At 43.5% G+C, this 25,398-nt stretch overlaps 1 protein-coding gene across 4 annotated transcripts in view; it reads left to right on the plus strand.

Annotated features, from left to right (window-relative positions):
* Window positions 1–381: 381 nt before the first annotated feature.
* Window positions 382–25,398, plus strand: part of LOC138106537 (ubiquitin-conjugating enzyme E2 E2) — a 217,324-nt gene continuing 192,307 nt past the window's right edge. The window contains exons 1-3 of one of the 4 annotated variants that reach the window (XM_069007273.1): window positions 382–466; window positions 5,645–5,833; window positions 13,923–13,973. In XM_069007273.1, the coding sequence (XP_068863374.1) occupies window positions 5,658–5,833; window positions 13,923–13,973 (227 nt within the window). In that variant the 5' untranslated portion in view covers window positions 382–466; window positions 5,645–5,657. Of the gene's footprint in view, window positions 467–496; window positions 553–1,130; window positions 1,434–5,644; window positions 5,834–13,922; window positions 13,974–25,398 lie in introns of those variants that run through there. The other 3 variants (XM_069007274.1, XM_069007275.1, XM_069007272.1) reach the window with 3 other exon arrangements.

Raw genomic sequence — 25,398 nt, forward strand, 5'->3', positions numbered from 1 at the left:
GCTAAGCATATTATGTAAAGATTAAAGCAGCAGGGTCGGCACAGGGACAGAAGCATCTCACTCGGCCAGCCCAGCCGGGGTTACCTGACAGCCAGTTCTTCTGGAGGTTTGTTTTGTTCCAGGTTAATATTCCCACCAAACAACTAACATTTAAGTGCGGCTCTGCCTTGGCCTCTCCCATTCCTGACTGCGATGCTTTCCACAGAGGCAATGCCTGCCTGCGTGGGAGGTGAGGTTCATTTACCTGGCCACAGTCAGGCGACAGCGCCTATCTCCAGCTGGGATGCTGCACGTCACCCGGTGCCACCAGTGCCCGGGGGCGGTTTGTGCCACCCAGCCGTGCTAATGCCACGCAGTGGTCGAAACTACCACGGTAACACAAAGTGCGGCCACCAAGTGCCAAGGGCCTGGGCCCTCCCTGCACGCCGGCGGAGGCACCGCGTGCCCTCGCACCGCCCCTCCCCAGGTACCGCGTCCCTCCCCGCCCGGGGCATCGGCCGCGTCCCCTCCGGCTGCTCCCTCCGACTCCGCGGAGACAAAGGCACTGGGGAGGTGCGGGCGGCGGGCCGGCAGGACCGGGGGGGGGGGGGGGGGGGCGGAGGAGGGGGCGACTGGCGAGGGGAACAAAGGAGCCGAAAAAGACGAGAAGAGCCAAGAAAGTTGATACCAGCCTCCGCCGTCCCCTGCCCTGTCCCGGCCCGCCCCTCCCGCCCCCCAGACTTTCGCGTGGGGGCCCGCGGCAACGGCAGGGAGAAAGGCCGGGCACCCTCACCTCCATCCCACCCGAATCCCCGGACGAGCGTCCCCACTCGCCCCATCCCCTCCCGCTTCCTCCTTCTTCCTCTGCCCCGCTGACCCCGCCCAGCCCCCCCCCCCCGAAGTGCTTCCCTTTAACGCGCGCTCCCGCCGCCGCCTCTCGCCCCTCCCCCCTGCCCGGCGGCGCGCAGCCTCCGCCAGCCCCCGCGGGCACGCGCCCGCCCGCGCCCCCCATCCCGTCACTTCCCCCCCCTCCGAAATCGCGCGCGCGCGCCCCCGCCCTTCCCGCCCCTCCCTCGGCGGCCGCGAGCGCCCGGCATAATTGGCTGGCGGGCGCGCGCGCGCGCGCGGCGCCGGGCGGACGGGTGGGGGCGCGCGCGCGCGGAGGCGGGGGTGCGCGCGCGCGCGCGGCAGCGGCTTCACTTCTCTCCGGGCAGCGGGGGCAGGAGCGGCGGCGGAGGGAGAAGCAGCAGCGGCCGCCGCTCGCTGCTGCTCGGGAGAGACGGGAAAGGGGAGAGGAAGGCGAGAGCGAGGAGCGCGGGGGAGCGGGCTCATGACTCAGTGAGTGGCTGCAGCCCCTTTCCAGCCCCGCGCCCGGCCGGAGTCGGGGCGACCGCGACGGATTGTCCCGCAGCCTGTACCCGGCACCAGCGAGAGAGACCTGCGCTCGCCTGCAGGTAGCAGCGGCTTTCTCCCCGTCTCTCCCGGGGTACACCTACCTCTGCCCCGGCTGAGCTCCCCGTCTGCCTCCCCTCCCCCCCGCAGGGCTCCTACCCCCGCGTCGCTCGCCATCCCTCCCCCACGGCAGCACCCTCTCTCCCACGTTTATCTGCGACCCTCGGTCTCTACCTTTATCCTTCATCTTCCCTCCCCTCTCCGCATCTCCCTGGTGCTGCCTGGTACCCCCTTCCCCCCCTTGTCATCCTCGGCCGTGTCCTTTCTTAGCAACCGTCCCGGCCGCCCCCCCCCGCCGCCCCCGGCCACCTCGGCATCTCTGCCGGCACTCCCCGCTCCCCCAGGCTCCATCCAGCCTCCATTGCTCCTCAGCACCCCCACACCCTTTCAGCAACTCTTCCGTGTCCATTTGTCCTGCTCGCCCTGCTGCGGGCGGGAGCAGCGACCGCCCCCGCTCCCCACCGCCCCTCTGGTCCTGCTCCGCATGGTCCCCGTGGCACTCGCTGCGCCCCTGGGTCGCTCGCGCGCCGGGGTACCCCCTGCCCCCCACCACAGTCGAGCCTCCCGGGATGCGCTATCCCCACATCCCCCGACGCAGCGGTGGCCACCTCGGGCTGGAGCCCCTCGGGAAAAGGACTACACACCCCTCCCTCACCCCGGAGCGCCCCGAGGAGCCCCGCAGCCCATCCCTCTCCCTTCCCTCATGTGCCCCCGACGTCTTCCTCTCGCAGTCTCCTCCTCCTCCTCTTATCCTCGGTTGTCTCCTACTTCTCACCGTGGCCCGGCCGCCGCCCGCCCGGCCGTGGGAGAGCGGGATGTATGTGATTCTGGGGATGCTCAGGGCCCCCACCCGTTCCCGTACGGCGGGGGCTTCCCTACGGGAGAGTCGCGCGTGTGCCCACTCACGGCCGTGGGAGCCCGGGGCTGCCGTCCTGTCCCGTCCCATCCCTCCGGGTGACCCTCTCAGTGACGGACCCTCCCCGGCCACAACCTGGATTCTTTCTGCCTCCGTCCTGCGGTGTTGTGGTCTTTTTGCCCTTTATGGTTTCTAATGAAGATGAAGTAAGGCGGCTGCTGCCGTTGCTGCTCGTAGTGGACTCTGCAGAAAGATTCAATTTATCTTGGCTTATAGGAAATTACGACCGCTTTAGAAAGACATCATCACTAGCTCTGCCGCCCTTGCGACCCATCTGCACGTTGCCAGGATCTTGGTGTCCCCGACTGGTGGAATTTTTTTTTTTTTTTTTTTTTTTTTTTTTTTGATGGGGTGTGATGTGTGATCATGACTGGTGGTTTGGGTATTTTTGTCTTTTTTGTTGTTGTTGTCGGTTTGTTTATTTTTGTTGTTGTTGTTTCGGGTTTGTTTTTATTTTGAGGAGGAAGGGGAAGGTGCCAGTGGATATATCTGACAAAAGCAAAATATTTTGGACACCTCACTTCGAATTGATAGTCGTAGTTACACTTGTAATCTGTCTCTGTGCTGATGCATCTCACGTTAAGGGAGAGACTTTTAAGTCCGCTTTCAGTTCTTCCTCTGTCCCCTCTGCTCATTTTTCTCTGCACAACAGCAGGGAGGTTAGCAACCCTCGTCTGAACGTAGAATAGTCTGGCAGCCGGGAACCTGGACATCGTGTGTCTTCCCTCTTGCTCTGTGTGACAGTTGCAAACACCTTATGGCTCTTCAGATTCAAGGAGTATCTTGTATTTCTGTCTGTGTTAGTGGCAGCAAAATGTTTTCTTCACAGTGTCATCCCCTCAGTTGATTTTTTTCCCCCATTCTCTTATTTGTTCATATGTTTGTGTGTCTTTTAAGTTTGACCCCTTTTGAAGTGTCTAATTTCAGGCCCCTTAAAACACACTTCTACTGAAATATTGAGCATCCCTCGAACAAAACTTCCTGAAATTGCAGATATTGTGAGGAGAGGGAATAGAAAGAATTGCCTGGATGTCAGAAGGGGGAACAGGGAGAGAAGGAGAAAGGAAAAAAGCCAAAACCAACCTCTCCCCCTCCCCAGAACCTAGCCAGACATCAAATGACAGATTTAAGCATTTTCCTCCTGTAAATGCTTGCATTACATGTTACAGTAATTATATGCTCTGGGCTACTGTTACGGTGTTTGTCTGCTGGATAGTATCTGAACTTATGAAGTGAATACAGTTGTTTTTTGGATAATAGTAATATTTATAGCCAAGATTATTCATAGCGGATGTCCTATGCATATAAGCATTGTTAAATAGGCTTTTTACTTTCTAGTCTGCAGTGTTAAAGCCTATGTACATTGTGAAAAGAGAATTTTTCTCTTCAAAATGAGATGTATTAAGCAAAGTTCAGAAGTAAAATCTAGGGCAAATAAAGACAAACAAAAGTGTTCTAAAAAGAGATGAAGTTGTATTTTAACTTTATGTAGAAGCAACGAAAGTGGGTACTTATTACCAAAATTGCATTATAGTTGCATATTTTGACTTATCAAAATGTGATACTTTTGTTGTTTATTACCTCTAAGTGTTCTGCAGCTTTTACCTTGAAATCTGACAACCAGGATTTAAATATCTGAACATCAGCCTGTGTAAATTTACAAACTATGTTAAATATATTGTGGTAGCTGTACTATAGGAGAAATTGTTTGCTAGGAATGGACAATTTTTGTATTTTAGTTTTAGGGCAGAAACTGTGCATTATTTCAGTTACCTTAATGAGCAGGCTAGGTGTTGTGTATTTATTTATATTTATATATGGAAATATTATTTTCTGTTATAAAATAAAAAATGCCACTTAAGATAGTTAAAGGAAACCTTAGTCACATATCTACCACTTGATATTGCTTGCTATGTCTTTTAATGTCTAAACATTTTGAAGGGATGCCATACTTCCAGAATTCTTTTTCAGTATAGCTCACACATTAGACAAAAAACACGTACTGCCTCCTAAAGTTAGTTAAATGTGTCAAGGAGGCCCGAAGAGATTATTTCTTCTACTTCATAGTGTGTACTATTTGATAGAATTAGATCTTGGTAAAGGTTTTTCAGTATAGGACTGAATTTACTTCTATTCTGCAACTAGAACAATTACACCTTTTTAAAAAGCATCCTTTTCAACTTAACCCTGTTGGCATTGATATTAATTTACTTTACCTTTGCTGTCTCTTTCCATAAATATGTACAGGGAGATGAACTTTGTTTAATCCACAGAACAAGCATGGTTGAATCTGAGCCTGAAATCTCATTATTCTCCCTTGAGCGAGTCTTAAAACATATAATAGTCAAGGTGAATAGTTTTGTTCTTAATTGTGATGATGTCTGTACATAGGTAGGAGGAAAAGCGAGTCGAAGTTCGCAGCAATTTGAAACTCTTTGTGTAAGAAAGAGCAAATTCTTGATTCAGACAGATTTGATCAGAAAACCACCCAGATATATGGGATTGCGTGGGTGTAAGCAAGTAACGTTTGGGCCTGTGTGCTTTTTATTAAAAATCTCTAGAGAGGGATATATATAACATAGGTATATAAGCTACAGATTCAGAGTTAAAGGAAAGACCTGGCTTTCAGCTTGGTTTTGTTTTGCTTTGGTTTTGTTGGTTTGGGTTTTTTGTTTGTTTTTGGTTTTTTGTTTTTTTTTTTTTTAAATCATTCAGTGACACTACATATGCTAATTCAGTAAGAGTTTTTCATGGACATCTGCCCTTCATTAGAATAGTTTGAGAGTTTGAGAAGTCATGACAGCTGTAACAGTGGGCTTGTAATTCCTCATCTGTCGGCATATTGTTATACTATTTAAAATGAAGTAAGAAATTAAAATAGCTAACTAGTATCAGAAGTGTGCGAATAAAGCACTTGACTAACTTGACTTCTGAAATATACTGAGATTTCTTGCTGCTCATGTTCTCTAACAGCTTTGCTGCCTCATGTTGCTTGGATGATATTTGTCAGGAAAAAACTTCCTTGTATACTCTACCAACGTGCTTACTGTTTTAGTAAATACAAACAGTCCTGTGTTAGAGCTTTTTAGTTCTGTGTTTCCATCAAGCATGCCAAGATGTGGATTTTGTAATGTGGAAACCCACACTGTAGACTTGAAATGAACCCACAGATTTATTTCATATGGGATAACAGAGATTCCTAAGATAGTAATAACTCTGTTTTCAACAAACTATGGTAGATTTGAGCTGGTAGCATTCTTCTTGAAAAGCTAACTTTAGTTGTTTGTCTTCATTCAGTGCAGCATCTGCCATGTCTACAGAGGGGCAGAGAGTGGATGATAGTCCAAGCACTAGTGGAGGCAGTTCTGATGGAGATCAGCGTGAAGGTGTTCAGCAGGAACAAGAAAGGGAGCAAGTTCAACCCAAGAAAAAAGAGGGGAAAATATCAAGCAAAACAGCTGCTAAATTGTCAACTAGTGCTAAAAGGTACGGTGTTCTTCCTGGTTGTTTATTTTCCTTTCTCTTCTCTCAGCTGAGCATCAGATGTGTGTATTGACTCAGTATATTAATTTTCTGATTGTTTCATTATAACACTACTGTATCAGTGTAATAGCCTTTTGAAACTGGTCACAATAATGAGATCTGTATACTTTTTCCTTTCTTTGTCAGTTTGCCTCTTTCACGTGGTTTTAATAGTTGCTTGCATGATAAAAGCTGACATTTTTTTATTGCTAATAAAACTCAGACAGTTTTGTAGCCTTATAAAATATATCTCTGTATTTGTATGTATGACTGATGTTGAAACTTGTCAGTGTAACTTACAGTTAATTAGCCATAAACATTTCAGACAGTTCAGTAACTCAGCATGTTAGGACTACTGTAATACCTATTGCTGTGAAGTACTGCCTTTTTTTTTCCCAGATGGTCAGGTCAGAAATACTTGAGTGAACAACAAATGCATGTTGGTTTCATTACTTTAAACTGTGATCTGTTTTAATACCCATTTCTTTTCCTTCCCTTTTCTGTTTGAGATGAAAGGTTGGTTTGTAGAACAGCTATTTAAATTATTCTATGCTATCATGTCCATCTCCAGATAACGATTGTCTTGCTTGGACCAGACAGAAGGAATTTACAGCTTAGTGTTGCTTTGCTAGTAAATGTAGGGCTGTTAGTCTGGGCAAATGGGATTATAGTAATTGAAGTTAAAAAGCACTCATAAAATAATCTGACAAGAGACCCACTCTGCAGACTGTCCTGATGCAGAATTCCCAGATCTTGTTTCTTTACTAATCCAAGGCTGTGTAAACTACAAAAGACTGGAGTTGTACCACTGTGGTGCTGTGGTAAAGGAGAAGCATTGAGCCCTTACTGCCATAATTTATAACATATGCATGTGGTCAGAGTCTGTAAATAACAATATATAAACGTGTGTGTACATCTCTTCAGGATTCAAGTCTTTGTTTTGTCTTAATGTGTCCCTTACCAATTACATCCTTTTCTGAACTAAAGTATCTTTTGTGTTTCCAGTGAGGTACTGTCATGCTTTTCTTCTGCTATAGATACCTTCCTTATAGCTAGCTTTTCTTCAGTTCTAATTCCCTGGAGAAATACTTTCTGGACACCCATTTCCTACTATGACACTATTAGGAGATTACCTGGTCATACCACTTACAGAATGGCCAGCAAAACTTGCTTATGTTTCCTTTCATGAGAAGAAGGGAAAAAAAATCCACCCAGCTTTCACTACAAACCATGATGTTATTCATGTAGTTAATCCTCACAGCTGTTATGGTTTCTGGTCTTCTCTTTCGTCTGCTTCCTGCTATTATTATTTTTTAAATATTAGGAATACTGGATTATTCATGACTTTTAAGGTCATAAAAACAGTTTCCAGCATCTTTAGAAAGCAGTCTGTGTATTCTGAACTTTGTACAATGCCTGGCGTAATGATGCTACAATTCTGACAAGGGCCTGTGGACACTATCCTATTAAAAAATTAATAATGATATGTCAGAAATTGGTCTATTAATCGTAGCTTTGTATCTTCAAAGCTTAGAGCTTTTATCAACAAGCATTTTACAGCGATAAAATTACTTAAACCTTTTAAAGTTTAATCATATCTGCTTATGGTTCTGCTGAAACTAATTATGCCATCAGTTGCTGACATCAGTACATTTGCCAGTTAGACTCTAAAGCTAGTTTCACATGTGTAGTAATATTGATTATACATTTTAGAAATATACATTTGATTATACAATTTAAAAGCTGACATGACTTACAGTAGTTCTGTAGATATGTGTACAGTATTTTTGAAAAGAAACGTATTTTAGGAGTGCTGGTTGTCATAGCACTTTCTGGAAGGACTACAGAAAGAGTTTTTCTAGTAATGGGTTTTTTTATTAGTATCATTGTTTTGAGGGTTTTTTGGGGGGGGGGCAGGTTTGGTTTTTTGTTTGTGAGTATTCTGTAGTTTGTCATTGTGTTAAAATTGGGATTGTACCTTCTCTAATCTGGCCAGGTTTTCATAGTAAAGGTTTTGTTTCTTTGCTTTTTTATTAAATCAGTAGTATCTCAAGAAAGGTAAATCAGAAATTAAAGTAGAGTCTAAAAAGGAGAGGAGTGGCATAAAGGAAAGAAAAATGTCTTAGAGTCCTCAATATGTGATAAGTATTACAGAAACTGTCCATATAAAATATCTTCATAGTAATATTTTAGTTCAATAGAAATGAGAAATAGTGCAGGATTAATAAGGCTTTACTCTGGTACCTTCATTATAGTGAAAGAAATCAATTCTGCTAAAATCAGCAGAATGCTCAAACAACAGAGTGTAGTGCAGTTGTGGCTGTGGTCAGGATTCCTTAATTCCTGTTAAAAGCATCAAACACCAGCAGGTTCACTGGAGCTAAACTCACAGACTACAGACGATTCTAGCCTGAGTTTGGAAATCAGATTTTCTCACTTGGAAATCTTTTTTATTCATATGGAATTGCAGTCACAGTATTTTTGGATTGCATTTATGATACCTACTGGATATGAATGAAGGCTCATGCATTTCTATTTGGAAAACCCCTGGTTTGCTTTTTATTAGTATGTTTATGTAGTCAGTTAGATTTAAAGAATTTTCAGTAGCATGAGGTTTTATATAAATCAAGATTTGGCAGTGTGCAGACTTTTGGTTGTGTAAAAGTAAACTGCTCCTGTGTCTTATGTATGAATATGCTGTTCATGCAGCTTAACTGCTTTCCAAAGTGATCTGATTACAGAGGCTATGTGAAACCACTTAAATTTCTATTTGAGTAAGATTTTTGGTATTAAGATATGGAGTTTCTTCTGTTAGCATTGCTGTGGCTGGCATCAAGAAGGCAGAATGCCATCACATGCTGTCCTTCTCTGTTAATACTTTAGGGCTAGCTGCTATACAGGTGTAATAGCTTACAGCATATGTCGTGCAGTGTACCGGTCCTTCAATTTTCCTCACCCAGAGGGCATCACCTTAAATAGCAACCTTTCTTACCCAACATGTCAAGATTGAGAAACTCACTGCATATCACAATTACAGTTCAGACATGGAATTGAATTGCTGTCCTTGAAAACAGCAGGCATCTTGTTACCTCTTAAGTAGCAAATCTTAGCATGACCTTTGGATTGAGAGAAGTGTAACCATTCTTGGCTGACATAGTAGCTCAACAAATAAATGTATTGTTTTGCTTGGCTCCCGACGTTGCTGGTTGAAAAATCTGTCAACCTTAATGTCCAATCCTGACATTTTTTAATAAATATCTGTGCCTACAATGAATTGTGAACTGTACAACTTTAGCTGTAATCTTTTCATTGTTCAAAGAACTTGCAGCCTTAAGGAGGAGCAAATAAGTGCTAGATTAAATTGGTTCGAAATTCAACAAAGTAAAACTGAGCATTTTTCCTTTCCCCCTCTCTCCCCCCCTCCACCTTTTTTTTCCTGAGAGGTTTATCACAGCACTATTTTTAAGGAATCCGGAAATGATATTTAGCATGTTGAATATGACGGCAAAATATGGAGTGCTTTTTCTTGAAAGAAGTATCCTTGTCTTTTATCCATCTTTTAGTAACTGGACGAGAATATTCTTTTCCTTCAGTATGAATCTAACTATCTTTAGATCAATTTCCTCCTCAGTCACAATTCATTTAGTATTGAAATACATACCAGTGACTGCATTTTTAAGTATTTTCTAAGTAGTATGTTCTTCGGTATAGGCTATTGATTCATGTGGCTTTTATGGGTAGAGAGACCTGTAGTTTAGAAAAGTGGATATGGTAAAAATAACTTATTTTCATATAGTCCTTTATTTTATTTCTTTTCCTATTGATAATGTTGGGAAATCCTCTAAGTTGTTCACGTCTCTCTTAGCTTTAGAGAACTTTTAACTGTTTCATGAAGGAAACAACACTCAGTCCCTTTAGGCTTGGTACAGTAGTAAATATGTGCCTGTGAGAATTAATAATATTTGAAATCCAAGATGTACTTTCATGCTTCTGAATTTACGAGTAGATTAACCTTTGCACTGTTACTGGAAGGCAACTGTGTTTGTTCTTTTCTCTTAGTAAAATGGAGTGATTTCTTTTTAATATAGATGTGTGTGTGTATATATATGAGAGAGAAGAGTCAAATGACTTCTCTAAGACCAAACAAAACTTACTAGATCTGACATTGCAAATTAAATGTCTTATGTGTGCAGCCCAGGGCTTTGATTACTAGCAAGGGCCTTACCCCCTGCCATCACCTCATTTCCCAATATGTACTAAACCGTAATGTCATTACTTTAAATATAAACTGGATATATATAATTTTGAATTTCAAGGGCTTTTCCTCTTTGACACAGCTAAACATAACTGTTATTGAGGCAGAAAATCCTAAGAAACAGATGCCAGAAAGGACCCTGAAAAAAGTGTTTTGTTGCCAGAGGCCGCATATTCTTGCGGTGAATCCTCTGTGGTCAGTGAAGGAAATGAGGCACGTCCTCTCCTGTGGCAGATTCTGAGGGCAACTCCATGGGGATATGAAACAAGTGCCAGAGCACGTGCAGACAAAGGGCAGCTTGCACACTGGAGGTCTCTATCAGTGCAAGGCTCTCTGGGATGCTGTCCATGATTTAATTGTAACTTTGAATGCTGTGACATGTGAACAAGCTATTGCGTGTCAGCTGTTCTACAGAAACTGTTTATGAATGAGCTCTCAGCATGAATGCAAGGTAAATTAAGGTTTCAACAAAAGAAATGTAAGGTGTATAAATTAATTTTAGTTTGGGACACCACAGAGTAGGAGAATAAACATGGACAGCTTGCTGAGGAGCAATTGATGGACAGTATTGCATTAATATGTTTATCTTGTTTGTATAAAAATAATCATGAATGAAACGTCTCTTTATCTTAGATGTTTGCAAGAACAATGATGTCTTTTGAACATCAATAGACAGTGCCATCTGATCAATTTTTATGTTTTGAAGCAGAAAGGCAGTTTGTCCTTGTCTGCTCAATCACAGAATAGATTGATAAAGGGCCATGTTGGTGCTCTTGGCATTACAAGTTTTGGGTTGAGCTAGAACAGATGGAGAAATTTTACAATTACAAAATTACATTTTGTTTTCAAAATGTAAGGAACGTGGGTTAGGATTTAGGAGGAAGAATGTAAAATTTTTGATCTAGGACTGAAGTTGCTGATGTTGTCAATCCATTCTTGACATGCCTCATACTTACTCTAATGCCATGAAATATTAACTGCTTTTACGACTGTATGTAAAGCAAAGGAATGATGTCTGACTATAATAAAGTGCCATCATTCTGCAACTTCACAAAAGGCTGGAAAAGCAAAACAGCTCATAAATCACAAAATTGAAGTTTCCATGCAACCTAGGTTTTCTGTAGTTTGAATTTGTGACAGTATAAATTTCAAAATCATGGCAGAAGTTTTTAATATACAGAAGAAATATTTTAAGCATTCCCACAGTTACAATATCTCCCTTCTAAAAGTTGTGATTTGTTGGGATTGTTTAAATGGGCTGTTTAAAAACATTTTTGTTGTGCTTAAACTTCGCTAATTTAAAAATGGGGTGACTTTCAGTGTTACTACAATGATTTTGTGCTTGATTAAGCAGACTGTGCCTGTATTTTTATAAGAAGGGTATGATATTTATTGGAGGAATTCTATGTGCTGGTGATACAAACATCTCAATGAGTAGAAAATGCAAGTAAAGATCAAATTGTTCCCCCTCTACAGAAGTAACTGTGTGTGTTTGTGTGTATGTAGGGTACACACCAGCTCTGTATGTAGGCTATATACACCCAGCTGTGGCAGAGATCAGATATTCAAGGACTTGACTTGGAAGCATCAGTGTCCAGAAATCCGTAACAACAAAATTGCTCTCCCTGGAGTTAAAACTCTGGCAGGATGCCTGTAATGTCTCTGTGGGTGACCTAGAGGATATGGCAGAGTGTACTCTAAAGTTTTCAGATGACACCAAGTTGGGTGGGAGCAGTTGGTACATGCAGGTGCATTTTATATTATATATGCCACCTGAATGCTTATTTTGATGAGCCATTTACTTTGCCTGTATTTATATGCATAGAAGCTAGAAGGAAATCTAAGCATCTGGAAGAGTATTTTTATCTTTTCAATGATCTCATCAGGTCTTAATAAATGATTATTACCTCTGCCTACAAATCTTGCCCACATATGTGCTAATTATTTCAGAATGTGAATGATAAAGGCTTGAGTTTCTGGTTCAGGCCAGTTCTTCTACTGCTGTTGGTTCATTTATTCGTTATAGCTGTAAAATCAATTTATAGTGGCATAAGGGGAATTTTGATAGTGGCTGTGAGACTCCTTAACATATAAGATTGTGTTTGGATTGTAACATTATATAAAGAATTAAACTGCTCATTTTTATGTTATATATGCCAATATACCTGAATGCTTATTTTGGTAAGCCATTTTCTTTACCTGTATTTATATGCAAAATAGATAGCAATCATTTTTAACAAGATATGTGTAGGTCAGGCCTGAACCTTTGGCTTGTGGCTTGAGCACCTATCTCAGGGTTTTGAGTGGTATTATTGTGTTATTATTTCTTTTTTAGTTTAGGGAATAATAGGAGTAGCAGTCTGCTCTGTGCATGAAATGTTGTGAAGGAGAAGGCACAAAGAGAATGCTGAGGATATATTGAATTGTTTTTCTTTTCCTTCCTCCTTCTAAATGTTCATGTTTTTGAGCTGAAGTAACCTATAAAAAAAGCCTTGGACATAGTTTATAGGGAAGGTGGCATTCGCAGTCCTGCTTATGGCATCATACTCTGGCAAGTCTTTGGGAACTGTAAACTCCTACAAGTTCCTTTGGGAACTCTGTATCCTATTCTGCATACTTAATTTCTTCAGAGGTCAAGATACTGGCTCTCATGCAGATGCTGGTGTAAGGGAAAAGAACCCCCCATTGCCAGCTGTGGCAGAGATCAGGTATTGAAGGACTTGGCTGGGAAGCGTCAGCCTGGGAATATCCAGAAATCCTTAACAACGAAGTTGCTGTCCCTGGGGGAAGCACTCTGGCAGGATGCCTGTAATGTCCTTATTGGTGACCTGGAGGAAATAGCAGAGTGCACTGAGAAGTTTTCAGATGGCAAGCAGTTTGTACACGCAGGGCCAAGGCTCAGAGGGATCTGGCCAGGCTGCAGGGGAGGGTTGACAGAACTCACGAAATTCACAAGGGACAAATGAACACCATGTACATGGAGAGGACTTACCCCTTGTACAGATACATACTGGGGACCATCTCTGCTCAGAAGGATATGGGGGCCTTGGCAGACAGCAAGCTCAGTGTGAGGCAGCAACAAAGGCTGGGCTGCCTCCTGGGAAGTATTAACAGAAGCATAGTCCATAGGCAGATGAAAGAGATTTATCTGTCTTTACTCAGCTTTCATTAGACTGTATCTGGGATAACATTTACAGTTTTGTCCCCTCAGTGAAAAGAAGGCAGATACCAGAGCAAGTCCAGCAGCAGGTCCCTAGGCTGACCAGGGAGCTGGAGCACTTCCCTTTGGGGGAACCTGGTATCAGCCCACCAATATGTTGGAGGTTGTGAAGCCCTGGGTGGGCTTACTCTGGGCAACTTTCCTTTGAGCTGGGGGGTTTTCCCCTGCCAGTACAATATACATTAAGAAGCTAAATATTTGGGAGGGCAAGAACTATAAGACATATAGTCAGAGGGAAAATAGAGGAGGAGGGTATATGAGACATTTAGTAATTGTGTAAGTGAGCAAAGGAGCTGAGAATCCTGACCTATGGAAAATGTGTGATTTTCTAGGTGGCTGCTCAAGGCATTTGTTCCATATTGGAGGTTCATTTCTCAGAAACGATTTGATTTTTACTTCTACATGTTCTTGCACAGTTTCATGAAACGTTATAGCATCAGGTTTCAATCAGAAGTTCTAAGAATTATATTTTGTTACTATCGATTTCTGTAGAAATGTTCATAAAGTTGAAAGAAACAGATTAAAAAAGAAGTCAAGAAGTCCTAATAATATCTTTTTTTTTTTTTTCCCCTCTTAAGAATTCAGAAAGAACTTGCAGAAATTACATTAGACCCTCCTCCAAACTGTAGGTAAGTTTACCTGGATTTTATTCATTTGGAATATGGAAATGAAATGTATGGAGCTATGGAAATTGCATAGGGGACTGGGGTAAATTTTAGCTATTCCTTTGTGCTGATTATTTAGTAATTTTGGAGTAAGAGCTGATAGATAATATGTTGCCTACATATAAGGAATTGATATGACATACTTTCTGGTAACCAAAGTAGTGGCATAAATGGATGAACTCTATGATGCATTAATCAATACAGGACAAATATCAAATCACCCTTCATTTGAGATATTAAATCAATAGTATTTTGTTTGGTTCTGTAAAATGTAATCTTAGTGGCAGTTGCTTGGTGTATTTGATTCCTTTCTCTTCCAAGTTGTTAACACCCTGTGAATATAATGAAGAAAGGAAAATGTTGTAGACACAAACTGTTAGTAATTTTCTGACTGCGTTTGTGGCAATCAATTGCCATATTCAGTGGACACTTCCTGAATTAGAGTGTATCCTCATAGAGACTTTCTGATAATGGTTATGTGCTTGTTTGATTTGGTTTGAGTTTTTTGTTTTGTTGTGGAGGTTTTTTTTGGTTTGGTTTTTGGGGTTTTTTTTGAGGGTTTTCTTTGTCAGGTATGTTTACTTCTGGTGTGTTTAAAATTGGCTTTGAAATGAATGATGAGGTAGACCTTGAAGCCCTCACTGTCTAGTGGCTGGGGCTGTATATAGTTGTTTTCAGATTGCTGTCTTGGGCTTCTTATCTGTCAGCTTGATGTATGGTCAGTGTTGGAGATGGGCCAGGGCTGCACATTGCTGTTTAAAGGAGTCCCTGCCACTGCACCTCTCGTGGTGAGAGGTTGGGCTCAGTGCAGAATAACTTCCACCTAGTCCTGCCAACCCATTTCAACTGATGTGGTTAGTCGGTTTCATTCTGTTCATGCACTAAGAAGGAAGATTGATAGAAATGGCTGATTGCATGCAGCTTGTGTAATGAATCCCAGTATGTTTCAGTATCGAATTAACTAAGCAACTGGTAGTAAAAATGACAGTCAGCTTTATTGTTTTGGTCTCTTGGCAAAAGTATGTGTAAGAAAATATTCTAACAAGATTTGATGTGGTTGTGCTGGATCTCAAGATGTAAGTCAAGTGGCTATGTACCCAAGTGCTGCTTAGTGAAGTAGCTTCACAATAATAGCATTCGAAGAGTATTTCAGTCAATTAGGACAAACAGTTTTTTGCTAGATAAAACATTTTAATAGCTAAGCTGTTCTGTCATGCTTACGACTGTGTGTGTCTTCAATCACATCAAAGCTGTTTCATGTGGCAGATTTTACTTCGGTGTTGATGACTGATGCCTATTAGTGGATTGATATGCTGAGATGAATATGAAACTTCAGTCTGTTGTAGAAGAATGCTTAAATCTTTGAACTGAGAGTAAAAGGCTTACAGGTTTTTACAGCGGTGTCATTTTTTCTAGTTTTCTGAGGCCTTCTCTTTATAACAAAGCAGTTGTTTCAGTATACAAGATACTATTATATTTGATTTTTTTTTTTTTTTTTTGCTAGCAAGTGTAAACTAAGCTTTGGCTGTCTTGGTCGAAAGCCCTTTGGTGACTTGCAATTTAAAAAAAAACGAGTGAACTGGAGGTTTCCTGGGTTTGTTGAATTATTTACACTAATGATAAAATAGCAGTAAAGTGCACTCCATGATGCTGTTTTGCAAAATCACAAAATTACATCTAACTTCATGTATCTGCTGCTTTTACACAGTTCTTAAGATGCAGAATTACTTCATGTTGTGATCTTGATAGATAACCGTTAGTGACTTTACTATTAGCAAATATGTTTTTATAGTCAATACAGAATCACTTCATTTAGTTTTATGCTTTGTTGACATCGTCTAAACAGTGTTTTCATCTTTCATTTTTCTGAAGTTCATTTTTGAACTTCATCTGCTTTCTGTTATGTTAAACATTGCAAAATAAATACATCAGCCAGGCATGATTCTTCAGAATAATGAGGAAAGCTGAGCTTTTGTACGGTATATGTTACCCTAAAGGATCGATACATCCTTTCCTGGTTTTAGTGAAATTTAGGTCATCATTAAAAGACATGTTAGCTTTTTCTATTAAAAAGCCCAACCATATTTCATAAAGATAATTTCATTCCAGATGTAGGCTACTTGAAATGGTTGCGATTCCATCTTGCCTTCACTGTGTGTACTCTTTCATATAAAAGATAAATCGTGACTGGGCAATAGGGATGTGATAATTCTGAAAACTAAATGTCATAGAAGGTGTGAAGAAAGTATTATTCAAGAATACAGCTATCTTAAGCAGCTACTTAGGAAGTTCTGATAGGAAGGCTATTGAGCTGAATTGGAACTTAGGTGGAATATTGCAAGAGGATTTGCAAGACTTTTTATTAACTACAGCCAGCCGAAGCTTCAGGTTTCTCCCATTCATGAGAAAAGCCCCAAATGGAACAGGATGTGTAGCACAGTAGCATCCCACAATCGCATGGTAGGCTACAAGCTCCAAGGCAGCTGCAGCTTCCACTGCTGCAGCAGCTGTGATCTTAACGTTTCCCCTGCCTCAACCCTGTGAAGGGAGTAGACTGTATAATCTTTGTGTTTGTCTGGAAGACAAAAAAAGTCTTGCTCACAAATGTGCCTTGGCAGATTATCACTGCTGGGACTTGGAGCGTCTTTCCAAAACTCTGGAAAGCTGCGGGTTTCAGAGTTCTTACAAAATCTGTCACTTTGGCTTTAAAAGGAGATTTAATACTATAAGAAATTAGAGTTGCCTCCCTAGGTGTTCCTTTTCTGTAGTTTGGGTACTGGGTGATGGAGAGAGTCCTCTTGGCTCTACAAACTTAAGCTTTTTCCTCAGGACTGAAAATGTATAATGTTTTACATGTAAAAAAGTCAGGCTGAGGAGGGGGGTGTGGCAGTTGAACAGTGTAATCATTGCTATTTTTGGAGGAAGGCATGCCATAAAAAAGCCTGCTGTACTTCACATTTAACAGAAAGAGCTGGATGGTTCTCAGTATGTGTTGTCCCATCCCTCCCCCCATTTTACTTTTGTATTGAGCTGAATTTACTGTCAAGGACAGTCCTGAACGTGAAGCAGGTACATTTATGTTTTAAATCCGCAGCATTGTGAAATTTCAGTTTGTCAGGAGATACATGCCTAAATTGTAGACATTTGCCACTCTAGTCTTTTTTTCCCCTCTCACTGAAATATCTAAACTTGATTGCTAGAAATGGCTCTCATATTATGCTCCTGAGTAGCACAGAGTATAGCTTTTCTCACAGGTGATAGGATCCTCATATTTAAGTGTCATTTTCCTATATTGGCTTGCTGAAAGAGGGGAGTAGTTGGAAATTATTGTAGCTAAAATAATGCCTTTTCAAACTTTTCCATATTTTTGTCTGCATTGTGTATAAGACAAAAGATTTTGTAGAATACAACTCCTTGTATACTATTTCCCTTCTCACTGGCAAGAGAACAACATCTCTGTGGCAGCTTATACCAATTGCTTTCATGGGAAAATAATATTTTGAAAGTATTTAATGTATTTTTAGCTTCTTTCAATGTGAACTTAGCAGCTGGAAACAAGGAGAGCCAGCATGAAGTGAATAGCAGCTCTCTGTGGACACCACTTGGAGCAACTGCTCAAAATTTTCCTGTTAAGTCACTGATATTACCTATCTTCTCCTTCATGTTTTCTTTTGGTGATCTCTAGGGTACTTTTCACCATTCTTCTCTTTTCTGTGTATTTTTTTTAATTTATATTTTTCTATGTATTATTTATTATGTTTTTTACATTTCATTTCTTTTACCCTCTAGCAATATAGGTAATGCTTTTGAGGCTCAGAAATACACTGTTAAGGACTGTGCAGCTTAGTGGACAGAATGACTCTCATTTCAGAACAATCAGTTTAAAACCCTGCATGTAGTCTTATCTCTTCCATTTGTTTGGAATCATTATGTTAACTCCTTCCTTTTTATACTATCTGCAAAATTGATAAGCAACCAACGTGATTCTAGCATTTTGCTTGTGATAAGTATTTTGCTTGTGAAAACTAATCACACTGATAATACTTAAAGCAGTTCTTTTTGGGACAATGTCAAGAAGAGCCAAGTGTATTGGCAAAATTTTCAGTGTGGCTCAGGGAAAGAGATCAGTGTGCCTCGTGGATATCTCTTGTGTTAATAATGACTGTATGGAGTCCAGCATTTCTGTTTAATACTGCTTTGACTCTGTTTTTGCTGAAGTGTTGAGGCTGGGATCTTGTCTTGGGGTGACGTTATGATGTGTATCCCATATCGCTGCCTATGCCCAGGAATTAATTTTTGTGCCTTTCTGTGCCTCTAAACTGAGCCTGAGAGGGAGAAGAAAAAAACTGAGCAAAACTTTCTCAAAGCAGTTTGCAGCTTGTTCAAGGTCACTTAAAGATAGGAGGTTTTTTTCTTCCCAGCCGCGGCAGGGGAGTGAGGAAGCACCCGACTTGCTGTGTTCCAGTCAGCTTTTGGCCAGTTGTTTCAGTTTCTGGTTCTCCGGAGAGAGACTGAGAGCTGGACTTTGCTTTTCCTTCTCTGGAATTCCGGATTTTTCTCCCTTTGCTACTGGACTGCTTTTCAGCCTCAGAGCACATCGGGAGGACTTTTCGTCGGGCACAGAGGGCCTGGCCCTGGGCCAAGCCCCGGCTCCGAGGAGACCAAAGGAAGGACTCTAACGCTTTCCCAGGTTTTTTCCTCCACAGCAAAAGATTTTACCATTTAACCTCATTTTCCTTTCCCGTGTGTTTGTTAAATAAATAGTTTTATCTTCTTCACTTTCCTTCGAGGAAAATTTATTTTTTTTCCCGAACCTGGTGGGGGAGGGGTGGTTGTGCCTTCTCTCAGAGTATATATTTCTAAATTTGGCCAAACCGGTACAAATTTAGTGGCGCCCAACCGTGTGGCTCGAAGGAAAGTGAAAAACCTGTGCTAATTACATTTTGGTTTGTTTTTACTTATTCTGTGCTGGAGTAAAATAGTCATCATGTTGGTTGAGTTCATAACATTTCTCTGGCTTGATATATTCATGTATTTCTGGTCCGTAGGCTTGTTTAAGGTGCTAGTGCCTTTCTGGTCCCTAGGCTTATTTGCCTATCCACAACTTGGTCCGATCTTATCCTTGATAAGGAATTTTTGCAGAGCAGGGACACGAATTCGGATTTCTATTTTGCTGTGCTCGGTGATAATGATTTATAAGAAGTTGACAGAGGTACAGGCATCTGTTCAAAGTGTGTATGATAAATGGTTTCTCCCTCCTAACCCCAGTCCTAGCTTCAGTAGCCTGTTTTGGGAATTTATTAGTAACTGCACCCAGATTGTTAGAGGAGGAGGAGTCGGGGTTTCCCTTCCCTTTAAATTTGATAGGTTTTCTTTTGAGAGTGTTCAGTTTCCCCTGGATGTTAAAGAGACCACCCTCCTGGTATTTAATCTGGTAATCTTCCTCTATGTGGTTTGCAGCTTGTCTAGAATAAGAGCTCAGATTTCCAGGGTGACTGATGAGACACCTGACCCAGAGGTGGAGCATCCTGAGTGGTGTGGGGAATGGGAGGATATAGGCCTAATCCTGAAGAAATTCTCTGACCCAATGGTTTGCAATTTCTCCCCTGAACAAGTTCAGAAACCAGCTGAGGTGGCGAAATATCTGAAAGAGAAATACAATGACAATTCTAATACGAACAAGCTCCTTGCAATATGTTGGGTTTTGGCATATGCCTATCGCACACTGCAGCCGGTAAGGGTAGAGAGGCAGGAAGATCAATCAGCAAAGCCTGCAGATACCCCAGTCACTCAGGCTGCAGATAAACCAGACAGCAAGCCCAAACCAGATGGAGAGTCTAAGCCACTGACAGTGGCTCCTGTTACAAGGAAAAAGCACATAACCAAAACTGATCGCCCAGTGAAAGATGAGGATAATGGAGGGGAAGGAACCTCAAAAGATGCAGGGGAAGGAACCTCAAAACCACCAACTGACTCAGGCACAGAAACCATTACTGAGTCCATGTCCATAAAGGACCTTCACAGCCTAAGAAAGGATTACACCCGACGGTCTGATGAATCCATAATAAGTTGGATGGTCCGTATTTGGGATGCGGCAGGTGATGATGTGATGCTGGATGGTGCTGAAGCGAGGCATTTGGGATCCCTGTCACATGATCCAGTGATTGACCAAGCGATGAAAAGGGGGACTGACTCTACCAGTGTCTGGAGACGAGTTTTGACAGGCGTGATTGAAAGATATATGTGTGGAGATGATCTCTACATGCAGCAAACCCCGTGGAAGACCATAGAGCAAGGGATCCAACGCCTGAGAGAACTAGGGGTGGTAGAGGTTGTCTTCGCAAATGACCCAGGATTGAGGAGTCCAGACCGGGCCAGAGTTATTCCATACATGTGGCGAAAACTCATACAACTTGGGCCACCAGAATACGCTTCTGCTTTAGCAATAATGAAACCGGACTACGGTGCAAATGAGACTGTGAAGGATATGGCAGTGAAGCTCCGAGCATATGCAGACTCTGTGCATGGCCCAACACATGCAAGGATCGCAGCTGTGGAAACACATGTGAAGAGAATGGAAGATAAGATGGAGAAGAGTCTCCAGGAGATTAAAGAGTGCCTTCTCCGCGGACGTTCCCCAGAGAGAAGGCACATCCCACGAAGTGAGCTGTGGGATTTCCTGTGTGACAGTGGGGAAAACATGAGGAAGTGGGGTGGACAACCCACTTCTGCTCTGGCAGCACGAGTGCGTGAATTGAAGGAGCGCAAGTCTCAGAAAGGAGGATCTACCAAAAAGGAAGTAGCACCAGTTGCCTGTAGCCAAACTGCCGGAAATGATGGAAAAGACGATGGCATGTCCAATTCCCATGAAGGAACCTCTAAGATACAGGCCCAGGGAAAGAAGGATAACCAGGCATAGAGGGGCCCTGCCTCTAGCCAGGTAGAGGTCAGGGAAAACCGTGTTTTTTGGACTGTGTGGATTCGTTGGCCTGGTACATCAGAACCACAAAAATATGATGCCTTGGTTGACACTGGTGCGCAGTGTACAATAATTCCATCGCAGCATGTGGGGGTAGAATCTGTTTCTATTTCTGGTGTAACGGGTGGATCACAAAATTTGACCTTGGTGGAAGCTGAGGTGAGCCTGACTGGAACTGAGTGGAAGAAGCACCTCATTGTGACTGGCCCACAGGCCCCGTGCATTTTGGGCATAGACTTCCTCCGGAACGGGTATTTTAGAGACCCAAAGGGACTCAAGTGGGCTTTTGGAATAGCTGCTGTGGAGACAGAGGGCAGTAAGCAATTGAACACTTTGCCAGGGCTATCAGAGAACCCGTCTGCAGTCGGCCTTCTGAAGGTGGAAGAACAAAAAGTACCAATTGCCACCTCGACAGTGCATCGCCGACAGTACCGGACAACTCGAGATGCTGTGATCCCCATCCACAAGATGATCCGTGAGCTGGAGAGCCAAGGGGTGGTCAGCAAGACCCACTCACCCTTCAACAGCCCCATTTGGCCTGTGCGCAAATCTGAAGGAGAATGGAGATTGACTGTGGACTATCGTGCCTTGAATGAAGTGACTCCACCACTGAGTGCTGCTGTGCCGGACATGTTGGAGCTCCAGTATGAGCTGGAGTCCAAAGCAGCGAAGTGGTATGCCACTATTGACATTGCCAATGCATTTTTCTCCATTCCTCTGGCAGCAGAGTGCAGGCCTCAGTTTGCTTTCACCTGGAGAGGTGTGCAGTACACCTGGAACCGACTGCCCCAGGGGTGGAAGCACAGTCCCACCATCTGCCATGGACTAATCCAGACTGCACTAGAAAAGGGTGAGGCTCCAGAACATCTGCAGTACATTGATGACATCATTGTGTGGGGGAACACTGCAGCAGAAGTGTTTGAGAAAGGAGAGAAAGTTATCCGGATTCTCCTGGAAGCTGGTTTCGCCATCAAGAAGAGCAAAGTCAAGGGACCTGCCCGAGAGATCCAGTTCCTGGGAGTAAAGTGGCAAGATGGACGACGTCAGATTCCTGTTGAGGTCATCAATAAGATCACTGCAATGTCTCCACCAACCAACAAGAAGGAAACACAAGCTTTCCTAGGTGCCATAGGCTTTTGGAGGATGCACATTCCCGAGTACAGCCAGATTGTGAGTCCTCTCTACCTGGTTACCCGCAAGAAGAACGATTTCCACTGGGGCCCCGAGCAGCAACAAGCTTTCACCCAAATCAAGCAGGAAATCGCTCATGCGGTAGCCCTTGGCCCAGTTAGGACAGGACCCGAAGTGAAGAACGTGCTCTACTCTGCAGCTGGGAGCCATGGCCTGTCCTGGAGCCTCTGGCAGAAGGTGTCTGGTGAGACTCGTGGTCGACCACTGGGGTTTTGGAGCCGAAGCTACAGAGGGTCTGAAGCCAACTACACTCCCACAGAGAAGGAAATCCTGGCAGCCTATGAAGGAATCAAAGCCGCCTCACAGGTAATTGGAACTGAGGCACAACTCCTCTTGGCACCCCGACTACCAGTGCTGGGGTGGATGTTCAAAGCAGAGGTTCCCTCTACCCACCACGCCACCAATGCCACATGGAGCAAATGGATTGCTCTCATCACACAGCGCGCCTGTATTGGAAAACTGAATCGCCCTGGGATTTTGGAAATAATCACAAATTGGCCTGAAGGTGAAAACTTTGGTCTCGCTGATGAAGAAGAACAAGTGACACGTGCTGAAGAAGCTCCACCGTACAACCAACTGCCATCAGAAGACACACGCTACGCTCTTTTCACCGACGGTTCTTGTCGCATCGTAGGGATGAAACGAAAGTGGAAAGCAGCCGTATGGAGTCCCACACGACGAGTTGCAGAAGCTACTGAGGGAGAAGGTGGATCAAGCCAACTCGCTGAACTCAAAGCTGTTCAACTAGCCCTGGACATTGCTGAAAGAGAGAAGTGGCCAAAGCTCTACCTCTACACTGATTCATGGATGGTAGCCAATGCTCTGTGGGGATGGTTAGAGAAGTGGGAAAAAGCTAATTGGCAGCGTAGGGGAAAACCAATCTGGGCTGCTGAAGAGTGGAAAAACATTGCTGCCCGAGTAAGAAAGCTGGTTGTGAAAGTCCGCCATGTAGATGCTCATGTCCCCAAGAGTAGGGCTAATGAAGAACACCAAAACAACAAGCAGGTAGATCAGGCTGCAAAGATAGAAGTGTCACAGGTAGACTTGGACTGGAAACACAAGGGAGAGTTGTTCCTAGCTCGATGGGCCCATGATGCCTCAGGCCATCAGGGCAGAAATGCCACCTATAAGTGGGCACGAGACCGAGGGGTGAATCTAACCATGGACAGTATCTCCCAGGTCATCCATGACTGTGAGACATGCGCTGCGATCAAGCAGGCCAAGCGGGTGAAGCCCCTGTGGTATGGTGGGCGGTGGTCCAAATACAAGTATGGGGAGGCCTGGCAGATTGATTACATCACACTGCCTCAAACCCGCCAAGGCAAGCGCCATGTGCTCACAATGGTAGAAGCCACCACTGGATGGCTGGAGACCTACCCTGTGCCTCATGCTACAGCCCGGAACACCATCCTGGGCCTCGAAAAGCAAGTCCTTTGGAGGCATGGTACCCCTGAGAGAATTGAATCTGATAATGGGACTCATTTTAAGAACAGCCTTATTAACACCTGGGCTAGAGAACATGGCATTGAGTGGGTGTACCACATCCCTTACCATGCACCAGCTGCAGGCAAAGTGGAACGGTGTAATGGATTGTTGAAAACCACTTTGAAGGCACTAGGTGGGGGAACTTTCAAAAATTGGGAACAGCATCTAGCAAAGGCCACCTGGTTAGTTAACACCCGAGGTTCCACCAATAGAGCTGGTCCAGCCCAATCTGAATCCCTGCATACAACAGATGGAGATAAGGTCCCAGTAGTGCATGTCAGAGGTCTGTTAGGAAAGACTGTGTGGGTAAAATCTGCCTCGAGTACAGACAAACCCACCCGTGGGGTTGTCTTCGCCCAGGGACCTGGTTGCACATGGTGGGTAATGAAGAAAGATGGAACAACACGTTGTGTACCACAGGGAGATCTGATTGTAGTGTGAAATGCTTGTATACCCCTGCTTGCTGATTGTCACTGTCACTGTTCATATATAGCTGTGTATATATATATATGTATTAATGTGTGTGTAGAATTAGAATATCTTAGTTTGGGCATTGAGCCAACAATATGGGATAAGGGGTGGAATGTCTTGGGGTGACGTTATGATGTGTATCCCATATCGCTGCCTATGCCCAGGAATTAATTTTTGTGCCTTTCTGTGCCTCTAAACTGAGCCTGAGAGGGAGAAGAAAAAAACTGAGCAAAACTTTCTCAAAGCAGTTTGCAGCTTGTTCAAGGTCACTTAAAGATAGGAGGTTTTTTTCTTCCCAGCCGCGGCAGGGGAGTGAGGAAGCACCCGGCTTGCTGTGTTCCAGTCAGCTTTTGGCCAGTTGTTTCAGTTTCTGGTTCTCCGGAGAGAGACTGAGAGCTGGACTTTGCTTTTCCTTCTCTGGAATTCCGGATTTTTCTCCCTTTGCTACTGGACTGCTTTTCAGCCTCAGAGCACATCGGGAGGACTTTTCGTCGGGCACAGAGGGCCTGGCCCTGGGCCAAGCCCCGGCTCCGAGGAGACCAAAGGAAGGACTCTAACGCTTTCCCAGGTTTTTTCCTCCACAGCAAAAGATTTTACCATTTAACCTCATTTTCCTTTCCCGTGTGTTTGTTAAATAAATAGTTTTATCTTCTTCACTTTCCTTCGAGGAAAATTTATTTTTTTTCCCGAACCTGGTGGGGGAGGGGTGGTTGTGCCTTCTCTCAGAGTATATATTTCTAAATTTGGCCAAACCGGTACAGATCTTTACCACTCCATGGGATTATGTGAATTCCAGCAATTTCAATTACTATTCTCCAGGCCACCTGTTTAAAACTCCTACCTAGTGCTACTTTAAAGCTAAAGAGATGGCACAAGTTTCAGGAACAGAAAACAAATGGGAGCACAGTATCAGGGAAAGACTGGGAGGGAGAAGATGGTCAGCCTTGCTCTAAAATGCAGAGGGGGAGAAGTGGAGGGACCTGGAGCAGCAGGTACAGCAAGTATCTACCCTGCAGTTGTGCTCAGTGATTTTGATTGTTTGACTTAAGGAGGCATCAGTCTGTTGCCACAGGCACATGGCTGTGATGAATGCGATGCTAATGTGTGAGCAGGATGAAAAACTGGGGTAAGAAATGCTTTCTCTGAACATTTTTCTTCATGAACATTTCCAGCCTGTGAATTCAGGCTCCCTTCCCATTGTGTAACTCGTGGAGTTTACCTTCTGCCTGTATAGACTTATTTTGATCTGCTACTTGTCCTCTA

The sequence above is a fragment of the Aphelocoma coerulescens genome, chromosome 2 (genome assembly GCF_041296385.1).
Source record: "Aphelocoma coerulescens isolate FSJ_1873_10779 chromosome 2, UR_Acoe_1.0, whole genome shotgun sequence".
NCBI lineage: Eukaryota > Metazoa > Chordata > Aves > Passeriformes > Corvidae > Aphelocoma > Aphelocoma coerulescens.